Source organism: Mus caroli, unplaced genomic scaffold (assembly GCF_978045245.1).
Source record: "Mus caroli unplaced genomic scaffold, Mus_caroli_1 scaffold_2, whole genome shotgun sequence".
In the NCBI taxonomy this organism is placed as follows: domain Eukaryota; kingdom Metazoa; phylum Chordata; class Mammalia; order Rodentia; family Muridae; genus Mus; species Mus caroli.
The window spans coordinates 115,383,249-115,395,786 of NW_028227257.1; the positions used below are offsets into that span (position 1 = coordinate 115,383,249).

A 12,538-nucleotide genomic window follows, 5' to 3' on the forward strand; every position below is an offset into this window, starting at 1 on the left:
ATAAGTTTACAGATATATTTTTATATCTATAGTTATCTAACTGTTTTATATGAATTTTACGTAGTTACAAATACAGGTAGTTGTGTAAATGGATGAGACTCTATTCTTATGTAAGACTGGGTGATATGGCTTGTCAGGAATCTCTTATGCTGTTGGCTAGATATCCAGTGTGCTGAGTAGCAGCACCCACCATCCAGGCTCACAGAGCTTCTTTCATAGTCACTGTGAAAAGGGCTTAGTCAGGACCTATTCCTACAGGCTGTTTACACAGCTTGCTGGGTGAATGACTGTAATGTATGAAGCGAACCACCAACAGGATCTTAAATTCCCTATCTAATCTGCCAGGCTGCTGATTTCTCACTGCAGGCCAGGTCTGGCAATGAGAGGCAGTCCTGGGACATGGCAGGGGATGTTCAGTACTGTGCATTCTTTTCAGTCATACCCAGGTTCACAGATGGCACAACCCAGTCCATTATCATCAAGGCAGGAACATGTCAGCATCCAGGCAAGCATGGTGCAGGAGGAGTTGAGAGTTCTATCTCTTCATCTGAAGGCTGCTAGCAGAACTATTTCTCTTCATAGGTAAAACGGCCAGGCACACCTAAAGAGGATAGAAACCTGATATATGTCCTTTGCTATCATGCCTAAGTGGTTATTTCAGCCTCAGAATCTCATTTTAGAGATATATGGGAGAGTTGTGATTAAAGAAGATGAATTTGGGGAAACATCAAACTCATATCATCTACAGTTATTAGTATCACCATTAGTATCAGCGCTGGAGCAGCTGATCTGTGGGGACATCATCTGTCTGGATGATTCAATGCATGTCATCTTCATGGTACCCAGCACCTGACCCTCTCTTCCCAAATGACACTTCTTGTTTCTCTGGGATTTTGCACATGCTCAGTTCAGATTCTCCTTTCTGTCTTCCATAGATGACGTCTTCATTTTTTTTCTCCTTTACTTTTCTGTAGATTGTGGCCTCAGCGTGTAATTCTACTCTAAATTTTATCCCTACCTCAAGCTCTGACAGGTCACTCGCATTTCAGCAATGGCATAAAAAGGAGTACTTTAAAGGAAGCTGACACACTTGTGTGCCCTGGTTCTAAAAACCTGCCTGGGGTGACATAGGAATGAAAAAACACAGACACACATGCAGAAAAGCTGGAGTTGGGTGGGATGTGCTTGCTCTGATGGAATGCACTTACTTTGACAAGCCTAGAAACAAAAGTGCTTATATATATACAGGGTAAGGAGAAGGTGTTAGGTTGTCCTGGGAGAGGTCTCAGTTTGTCAGCATCTGGGAGGAGGAACCTGAGACAGAGTACACTTTCTGTCAACAATTGCACAAGGACTCTGGAAAGGGTTGGCCAATCACGTTGGTCTGAGACACTGGGGTCCTTGACATAGCTGCTCTCATGTCAATATTACACATTCACTGAAGTCTTCATCTGCTCCCTACACGTTCATCAGGAATTTCTCTACTCCCCACACTGAACCATTCTAAACAACTGGAGAGCTTTCTAAACGTTATTTAGTCTTTTTCATTCTGCCACTAACTGTTCTCTGTTTCTTTGTAAAAGTTATGGGTCTTCTTTGGAGATGTCAATTCTTGAGAATAGGATTCATCCCTTAGACATCTTCTTATTGTAAATTTATCAGAATGGGATACATCCAATAGATGACTAGAGATTAGCCTCCTGGTATGCATGTTCATAGAAAATAATGATGAACTCATTTTAGTTTGACTTTCCTCTTTGTGGGTTTTATGTGCCTAGCATTTATTTCCTATTAATAAAGGACAGTACTCACCAAGTATCATGAAAAGGGTAAATCCCAACACCTTCCTTAGAGGCCATTAGATAATCAATTATATTTGTAGTTTGTTTTAGTGGTAACCCTACCAGCTCAAGAAGGATAAGGCAACAATCCAAGAGATTTCTTACCCTAAAAAAATATAACACTGGTGTGCCATGCTCTGGGTCTACAGCATAAGACATCAACTGACAAGGAACCTAGTAAACAATACTTATTATTGCTGTGTATGTGAATATGGAAATACTTTGGAAGGATAATCATGTTCCTAGTGACCTAAGGTTTGACCAATTGCCTCACTGATAGTGTTTGACACAGTCATAGTGTTGCTGTGATTCCAGTAAGCCTCAAGGGCATGTCTCAGTCTGATCTACTTCTTTGCCAGGTAATTGCCAATGTGTTTTTTGGTGGGACTCTTTCATCAGTGTTCCACACCATCTTAACAGTGGTTATCGTTACTGCAGCCACACTGGTATCATTGCTGATTGACTGCCTTGGAATAGTTTTAGAACTCAATGTAAGTACATTGAATGTTTTGCTCCCTCCTTTCTTAAAATTTTCTTTCTTAAAGTACAAAATGTGCTTTCCTTTTTTTTAAGTATCACTTTCTGAAGTATAATGAAAATCCGTTTACAACATAATAATACATATTGCTAATGATGATACTCTGCTGTTTATGGACACATATAGTTTGTTCCAGAGCTTCCATGAGTACAAGTCTTGTCCCTGTACTATAAAGGTATATCGCACGTTGACTTAATTCTTCACTGGACTTGGAATTTAAATATCTTGTGGACTTGTTGGACTTATAGAAGGAAGAAAATTTTATCCCAATTACATAATTGCTTTGGATGACCCAAATATTTTTTCTTTAAATATTTTTTCTCTCCTCAGACTTTTGTCATCTCTAATACCACTCAGATGTAGGTCTCTATTGTGTCCTGTCTGAATTGATCCATTTCTTTCAAAGAAATTGGAAATGCTATTGTCCTATAACTTAGCCCTTGCCTTTATGGAAACTTGTTTCCAATGTGCTTCTCCAAAGGCTCGCTTTGCTGTTAGATTTATTTTTAGCCTGTAACTATGCCATATTGATCTTTCCTCTTGTCCTTTGCCTTATATGTTTTTCCATTTGTTCCTTCTCCTGCCCTCTTGCAATAATTATTTTTCTATGTCTGTCTAAGTCTTACAATGACTATTGCCAAGTGCAACTTCTAACTCACTTATTCATTGACCATATAGTAATTGAGCAATGCTCTGTATTACTCAGTAGAAATACAGTGACAGAAGGAAATAAGAAAAATCAAACCTTTCTCACCAACATGAAGGTTTAGCTGCTTTGTAGATGATGAAGAACACACACAGTTAACACACTTTGGTGACAGATTCCATTGGGAACATAGAGGGACAGAGAAGCACATCAAGAATAATTCCATTCTATTTAGTCCAGTTAGGATAATGGTGTCCTTTGATGAGATGAATGAAAGCCACCACGGCAAGGTCATTATTCTTCCCTTACACTAGCCTTACAGGATTTCTAATCAGAAGGAATCCAGTTGGCATTTCCTGGTCATTTGCCACAGGAAGGACAGAGTTATACAGGAGAGACTCCAACTAACTCATCATACACCCTCGGCTATGAGAATTGGGCATATCTGAAGGCTTATCTTTCCCAATACCATCCCAGTGCCAATGTGACTACAAATTCCAGACGAAAGGAGGAACATAGTCTGTTGAGGAGTAAATAATTTGGACTTTTCTTATATCAGATAACGTGGAAAGGGAGACTCTCCATCTCCCCCAAGTCCCAGACACTAAGGATCCTAAGGGATCGTCCATTACACCAACAACAGGAAAAAGCCTTCCTTTGGTATGTTGCTGCAACTTTGTATTCCCAGCTAGTTAGCTTCTCAGAAGACTAAGCAAGAGGACCACTTGAACCCAGTCTGAGCAGTGTGGCAAGACCTCATCTCTAAAACATATTGCAGAAGTAAAATCATATGGGAATCTTAATTCCTGTGAATGGTTTTCATATAACCTTATGAAATAACTTTTATATATGATCTTTGAACACATAATATTTGTACTGTCCATGAATTATCTTTACTTACCAAACTGTAGGCTCTTTGAAGACAAGCATATTTTATGACATTCATCATAGTCCACCACACTGGGTACTGTGTTGAGAACATTGGGCTCAAATCATTATATAAGTGATTATGTCTTATGATCACAGTTTAGGACCCAGTTATATAAATATTCATAGATACAAGAGCATCCACTAGAATAGAAGCAGGAAATTAAGGAAAATATGTATATCTATCATACACCACATATACATATATGTATACATATACATATATTACAGTGTTGTAGGTAGCATTAACATTTCAACTGTAGAGTAGAGATGTCCAAATTAATGGTTCTTATAGAGTTATTTTTCTGCTGCTATGATAAAATATTCTGAAAAAGCAACTTTGTCATTTTGGCTCACAGTTCATTATGACTGGAAGCTACAGCAACAGGATGCCAGGGTGAGACCAGCCTAGCATTCAGGAAGCAGACTGATCACATTTCATCCTCTTATACAGGAAAGAGAGAGTGAGGGAGGGGAGAAGGGAGGGAGAAAGGAAGAGAGGGAGGGAGGGAGGGGGGAGGGAGAAAGGAAGAGAGGGAGGGAGGAAGGGGGGAGGGAAGGAAGAAGAGAGACAGAGAATAGGAAATGGGTCCAAGGCTATTAAACCCCAAAGCCTGCCCTCCAGTGATGTATTTCCTCCAGCAAGGACACACCCTGTAGAGGACTTTCTTAAACAGCAGTACTAACTGGGGACCAAGTGTTCAAATAAAAACATGGGCCTAGTTCTCATTCAAGTCACAATACCACCATCCTGGTTCTTGTTCTGCTTTGGTCTTCCTGGGTTTATGACTTATCCGATTTGAATTCCAAACTTTTATTTATTTTTTTTTTTTTTTACTTTTTAAAAAAAGTTTTCAAGCTATCTACTCATTATGCATGCATGGTGTGTGTGTGTGTGTGTGTGTGTGTGTGTCTGTGTGTGTCTGTGTGTGTGTGTCTGTGTCTGTGTGTGTGTGTCTCTGTGTGTGTGTGTGTCTCTCTCTCTGTGTGTGTGTGTGTATGTGTGTGTGTAAGAGAGACTGAGAGACAGTGAGCAAGAAGAGAGCAGACAGGCACATGTCTGCCACTGTATACATACATCAGAGTCAGTGGAAGTTGGTTATCTCCTGCCACCTTGATTTTGGGGACTGAACTCAAGCTGTCAGATTTGTACCCACTGAACCATATTGTCAGGAGATCATATTTGTTTTTAAATTTTTATTCATGTTATGTGTATAAATGGTTTACTGCATTTATGTAAGTGGATGTATATGTGGTACCCTCAGAGGCAAGATGGAGTAGGGGACACCAAATCTTCTAAATCTAGAGAAAGAGACTGCTGTAGGCTACCATGTGTGTGGTTAGAGTTGAACTTGGGCCCTCCGCAAGAGTAACAAGTATTCTTAATACCACACCATCTCCCTGACCCCAGTAGGTAGGCATTCTGTCTGAAACATCAATTTTCAGGTTCAATTGAGATTCCCTGTCTCAGAGGAATAAGGTAGAGATTGATATAATAGGAAACCCAAAGTCTTCTGACTTCCATATGTGTGAACATGTCGACATGCGTATGAATATATAACATTCATTGCACATACAAAATCTGGGACTATAGCTCAGGGATTCAGTGCTTTTCTAACTTATTCAGGGGTCTGGGTCCTATACACAGCACAGAAAAAAATAATGGGTAGGGAAAGTAAGAGAGGGAGAGATTAAATTTGTCTTTAATAAGCTTAAGAATAAGCCGGGTGGTGGTGGCGCACACCTTTAATCCTAGCACTTGGGAGGCAGAGACAGGTGAATTTCTGAGTTCGAGGCCAGCCTGGTCTACAAAGTGAGTTCCAGGACAGCCATGACTATACAGAGAAACCCTGTCTTGAAAAACTAAAAACCAAAAAAAAAAAAAAAAAAAAATAAGCTTAAGAATAATCCATGCTACACATGAAATGATTTTCAATGAACTAAAATAAATACCAGGCTGTAAATAAATTGGAAGTAAAGATTTCTGTGTTCATTTTTTTGTTTGTAGTTTTCATATGAATTAATAGAATTTCTGTGAATGGATATGCATGACCAGAGCCCTGTTAGGGCACTAACTGTAGTGTTTTAGAAACACTTCTCTGTTGTGGCTTTTTAGATATCACAATCACCCACAGAGATTTGGTAAGGGTTAGGATCAGAACATGCATAACTAGAAAAATACTGTTGTTGGAAAAACTGAATAAATATAAGCTAACTTTTTTCCGTTTCCTGGTAAATTCCAAAGCCCATTTGGAATGTCACCTTTGTTGCACTGTTTTCATAACAGAGAACAGCAATGAAATAGTCTCAAGGCAGAGACAGTCTCAGTTTTAAAGAATCCATTTTAGAGGGAAAAAAAAAGTCCTTGACCTGTTCTGTTGCAAGACTCCATTCAGCATCTTGGCTAGATGTTGCTGTTAGGGAAAAGAATGTATTTGCAGTAATTGGGCCCTATGGGTTTCTACTTGCAGCACAAAGAAGGGGTGGGGCGGGGGGGGGGGAGAATGAAAAAAAAAGAAAGAAAGAAAGAAAGAAAAAAAGAAACAGCTGGTGCTATGGCCACAGGAACCAGCCCCAAAAGCACTGTGTACTGCTTGCTTGGCAGAAGAAAGCAGCTAGTGAGAACCCAGACAGAGAGATATAATCATTGGGAGAGAAAACCAGAGTTCAAGTTGGCATACTTCCTGGGATGAAGCCTTTTATCTTTTTCCTAAGATAAGATATAAATGTCATGAGTATCCGTTGATTATAAAGAAGAAATTTAAAAGATAGATAATTTTTGTCCTTTTCTTTTTTTTTTTCTTTTCTGCTTTTAAATATTTGCAGCAATGGAGAAGGAGGAAGAGAGAGGAAAGGATAAGAAAAGCTCTAGGGACGCAGGGAGATCCAAAAGTATTCCTCTGAGGAGACAAAGGAACCAGGAACAAGGCAAATATGGACTCTGCAGGAGGGGATGGGGCCTGCAGGGCATGGTGCTTCATCAGAAGTAGCTAGCCCCCAGGGTCATTAGGTATGCTCTGTTGGTGTGCTAGGAAGGCAGGGACCAATAGCAAGGAGAAAGGGGCTTCAGAGAAAGTCTCACCTTTAGATCACCAACTATCATTTCATATACCCCCTGTCTGGTTTTTCTCTCTAAGGAGCAAGGATCCTGCCCTTCTGTCCTGCAGCCCTTTCTGGCTACTAAAGAAGAGCAGTTGGCAGGCTGGACCCTGCGGGGCCTTTGATGATCTCAGAAGCTGTGTCTCCATACCCAGAGAAACTACAGACTTCACTGCCTTGAGGGGTAAAAGCAGGGACAGAGGCAGGGACTTTCAGAAGTGCATCATGCTTGTCACCCTTGTCACCCTTGTCACTCCCCAAGACCTGGGTGCCCCTCCTCAGTGTAGTCACCTAGATATGACTGCTGCATAGGACTAAAGAGACCATGTCTGCAAATCCCAGCACCTGAGTGCTATGCCAGTGGAACCTACCTAGACAGCAGCAGCAAGAGGCCTGGTGAGATCCTACCCTCATCCCCACAAGTGGCTCTCATCATTTCCATAATATTTCTCATAACTTAACTCCAAGTATTTGTTGACAGTTCACAGTCCAGTTAGTTTCAGCCATCTGAGAATTTATTTTTTAATTTGCTAGGCGCCTTTCATAAATCCTTAGATCTATTCAAGTGCTAGATGGATAAATAACCCGTCTAAAACATCCAACCGTCCTCTGAGGGGGTAGTGAGGGTGACTATAGGAAAGATAGAAAAAAAAGATGCAAGAGACAGCGGTGGGAGGACTGCAGGTCTATACCATGCCAGCCCCGAGTGTATTTCTCATAGCCTTCTTATACTACAGAACCATGGGAAGCAAAGCCACAAGCTAACAGAAACAATTTTGCTGAAATATACATAAGACATTTGTTCTCACCCCAAACCTCCCCTATTCCTTCTACCAAGGTCCATAGAATCTTCAACCCCTCACCTTGAGACTCAGGTCTACCTCCTCTTATCGTTGCATGTCTCAGCAGACTGGGAAATCTGCCAACAGACCTTGACGTGCCTTGACTCTGCCTGGCAGGCAGGCAGGCAGTCTCTCTCTCTCTCTCTCTCTCTCTCTCTCTCTCTCTCTCTCTCTCTCTCTCTCTCTCTCTCTCTCTCTGCTTCAGAGAAGCAGCAAATGGCTCCAGACACTTTTTTCTTTTAAAGACGTACTTATTTACTTTTAATTATGTGTATGTATCTGAGTGGGAGTATATGCACATTGGTGCAGGTGTTTCAGGAGGCCAGCAGAGTCAGATTCCCTGAAGCTGAAGTTATGGGTGGTTGTGAGGCACAGGACATGGGTGCTGAGAATCAAACTCAGGTCCTCTGGAAAGGTAGTACACGCTCTTTAACTGCTAAGGCATCTCCACAAATTTTAATCTCTGTCTCTGTTTCTCCCTCCCTCCCTCCATATCTCTCTCTCCCTCCCTCCCACCCTCCTTCCATCTCTCTCTGTAATACGTGTGTGTATATATGCATGTTTGCATGTATGTGCACACATGTGTGTTGGAGAGTGCATGCACATTCATGTGGAAACCCAAAGTTCATGTAGGCAACCATCCCCACCTGCTCAGCTACCTTGAGGCCAGGTCTCTCAATCAAACGCAGAGCTTGCCACTATAACAACGCCCTAACTGGCTTGCTCTAGAGTCCCGTCTTCATCGGGTTAGGATTAGTTCCAAGTGGATCACCACGCCTACTTGGTATTTATATGGGTTTTGGGGATCCGAACGCTGATCCGAACGCTGATCCAAACGCTTGTATGGCAAGAAGTTCAGTGACTGAGCCATCTCCTCAGCCCCATATATTTTAAATTAGGATTTAAAGGATTTTAAAATTAGGACTAAGATTAGTACCTCTTAGTATTTTCCTATTCTTGTATCTTTTACTATGGAAATATTTCCTGGTGGTGTGATCTAAACCATTTTCCCTCACATTTTTAGATACTACCTTGGACAATCTCATTCTACAAAGCCATCTATTTGTCACTATTCTTTTGTAAAAACTAAAAATAAAATAATATATAATTGAAAACTTCTAGTATGGAGGGAGAATTTAGTATGAAACATATTTTATTGGACAGAACTGAGAAACTTGTTCTTTAAAAGATGTTTATGGTATAGTCTATAATTTTACATCACCTAGTCTCAAACTCTGTTTGCATTGGTGGGTCCTGGAGAATGCCTTTTAAAGTATTGTACATCTAATGAGACCCTATTTCAGAAGTAATAAGGAAATAAATAAATACATACATACATACATACCAGGCATTGTGGCACATGTCTTTTACCTAAGCAATCATTCAGAAAGAAGAGGCAGGCAGATCTCTGTGAGTTAGAGGACAGACTGATCTACAGAGTGAGTATAAGCCAGCCAGGGCTGAGAACCTGGCTTTCGATAAATAAATAAATAAATAAATAAATAAATAAATAAATAAATGGAAAATAACCTGAACAACCTCCTCATGTTTAAGAAAACATAAAAATAGATGGCAGTTATAACGTTCTCAGAAAAGTGCAGGTTGAAACCACCATTGATAAACTGTTACACACTTAACAAAGATGCTACTATCAAGAAGCAAGAGGACACAAATGCTGGCAAAGGTGCATCCTTGGAGGGGATGGAGGTTGTCATCTATTATGGGGGAAGTTCCGGAGGTTCTTGAAGCAGTTCAAGAAGTGATGACCATGCTGCCAGCGTTTTCTATTCAAGGTTTACTGACTCGCTGAGCATCAGGCACGCCTGTCTGCACGGTATGTTCACTGCGGCATTATATATATGCATGTGTTAGGATATGGAGACAACCTACTCATCTATCCACAGTGAATGAGTGAAGAAAACAGAGCTTGTATACACGGTGGTACATGATTCGGCTTTACAAAGAAGGAAGGAGACCCTGCGTTTGCCGCTACGTGTGCGAACATCATGCTGATTGAAACAAGCTAGACACAGAATGAAAAAGAAGAAACCTGCATGACCTTGCTGATTATGTGAAATCTATTTTGTAAAGGGAAATGCAAATAGAGTCCGAGTCTAGAAATCTGGTTCCTGGGGGTGGGGGATGGGGGTGGAGGTAGGGAGAAGGAGCAGAGGTATAGGGCTGAAGATAACAGACGGTCTTAACAAGTCTAGAGGCTGAACGTACAACGACAAAGACTAACAGCACTGTGCCGTGTTTGAGAATTAGGTTAAATAATAGATATTCAGTTATTCTTGTCATATATGCAAAAGTAATTGAGTTCTCCTCTAAAATTGTCTCACTAGAGTAACATGTTGCCTGCATGTGTTCCATAGCACCGTGCTGTAAGCCTCTAATATCCACAATGAGATTTACTTACAGAGAAAGCTCTTATGAAGTATGAGAAATGTTTGTCAGAAAATTTTGTTGTTTTAATAACATTTAATACTTAACATGATGTGGGGGGAGGTGCTGCCTAAAATACAGTGAATTCGAACATTTACAACATCTGTGAAGTTTCTAGTGAGAATGAGTTCTACTGAAAGGGAAAACCTCTTTCTCTTTGAAGTCAGTGTGTGTCTGTGTTTTTACAATAAACAGCTCTAGTACCCGTAATTTTCAATCTGAGTTTCCCCTTAGGTTAAATTTATTGGCACCCTAGTTGGGGAGAGTCGCAAGTTACTGTCATTTAGTTCTCCTCTCTAGGGTAATTAATGCATTTAGCTTTACTTGAAAGGAGGCTTAGAAATGGGATTTCATGCTAAAGCCTGAGGGTAAATTTTTCCTTCTGATACAAACAGGCACTAGTTTCAAACAGAAAAAGAGAAGCCCATTCAATTTCCCAATTTCTCCTCTGTACACAGTAGCAAAGAAACCTCCCTATGTCCCTCTTAGTACATAAATGGCATATAAACCACTCAGATTAGAAAGGCACTATAGATATACAACGATTTATAGATATTATTAGGAAAGATGATGTGACTAAAGAAGGAGGGCTTTGCCAGGAGTCCATCTTGTCGTCTGCCCTTAGGCTTGCTGCACATTATATTGTTTTTTTTGTTTGTTTGTTTGTTTTTAATTTGCACCTATTCCGTTGGAAAGCAAAAACTTAGATGGTCTTTCCTAAATATTTTGTTTCTTTTTCTTTTCTTTTCTTTCTGTTTTTTGGTGTCTCAACTGAACCTATGAAACTTTTAATATGTGCAACAAAAAGTATTTCTAAAACTGGATGATTAAAATTTTTACGTATTACGTTTGTGTGTGTGTGTGTGTGTGTGTGTGTGTGTGTGTGTGTGTGTGTGTGATAAAGGTGGGAGAGCACTTGTGCCCTGGCCTATGTGTGGAAAACAGGACTTTGGAGGCTCGGTTCTAACCTTCTGTCTTTGAGTTGGTTCCTGGGATGGAAGTTAGGCCACCAGACTTGCATTTTAGGGTGGCAAGAACCTTTACCTACTGAGCCATTTCCCTTCCCTTCCAAAAATAAGTGTTTTATAACAGTTTTTAAAACCTAAAGGTACATGTCTGTCATCCTAGTACTTGGGAGACTGAGGCAGGAGCATCACTGCCTATTTGATGCCAGCCTTGAATACATATTGAAACCCTGGCTCAGAAAAACAGAACATAAAGACCACCCAAAGAAGGCATCTCTCTAACATTCCCTTGTGTCTTGTCTTCAACACACAGGGTGTGCTCTGCGCGGCTCCTTTGATTTTTATCATCCCCTCAGCTTGCTATCTGAAATTATCCGAAGAACCAAGGACACATTCCGATAAGATAATGGCCTGTGTCATGTTTCCCGTCGGGGCGGTGGTGATGGTGGTAGGCTTCGTCATGGCTATCACAAATCCTCAGGACTGCACCCACGGGCAGGAAATGTTCTACTGTTTCCCTGAAAACATCTCCTTCACAAACACCTCCTGGTCTCATCTTCAACTGACAATATAACTTTCAATTTGGAACCTCAGCATCTTTCAGCGAGCTGGCTGCTTTAAACAACATGCACCCGGGGTTGTCTCTTTGTCACAAGATTAGCACTGATGAGCATCTAGACTTGCTTGTCCTTACTCTTTATGCCAATATGGAAAAAAAAATTTAAAAAGTTGAATATATATTTTATCTTAAACTAGGGCAGATATCTTATTGTGACTGTCCTAATCTAATTAAGAAGGACCAGTGAAGGCCTAAGTTCCTAAGTACCCAAGTACCTAAGAAACTAAGTACCTGCTTTCAGCCATACAATTTTTTATTATTATTATTATTATTATTATTATTATTATTATTATTATTATCTTGTATCTCAACCACTGTATTGTGCTCCCAAATAAGTAGGTAACTAGAGGTTAGAACTGAGGGTGAGCTTCTTCGGGAAAAACAAAAGGGTTAATGGGTATATAGAATGAAGGGAGAGGGAAATGCAACTCTTAGATAGGATAGCTACCCCAGCAGCAAAGAGAAGGTTTCTACTGTAACTTAGGGAATATACTTTGTTTAGGGGCAAGTGGGTCTCTGGATGAATAAGCAACACCATCCCCAGTTATGAAGCACAAAAAGTAAAGTGGATGAGCATAGAAAGATCTGTATGGGATATAAAAATTATCTTTAGGCT

At 40.4% G+C, this 12,538-nt stretch overlaps 1 protein-coding gene across 1 annotated transcript in view; it reads left to right on the forward strand.

The window, feature by feature from the left end:
• Slc38a11 (solute carrier family 38 member 11) overlaps nucleotides 1-12,140 on the forward strand; it is a 52,991-nt gene extending 40,851 nt beyond the window's left edge. The window contains exons 11-12 of the mRNA XM_021156695.3: nucleotides 2,201-2,332; nucleotides 11,617-12,140. Of these exons, the coding sequence (XP_021012354.1) occupies nucleotides 2,201-2,332; nucleotides 11,617-11,877 (393 nt within the window). The 3' untranslated portion in view covers nucleotides 11,878-12,140. The remainder of the gene's footprint in view (nucleotides 1-2,200; nucleotides 2,333-11,616) is intronic.
• Nucleotides 12,141-12,538: the final 398 nt, after the last annotated feature.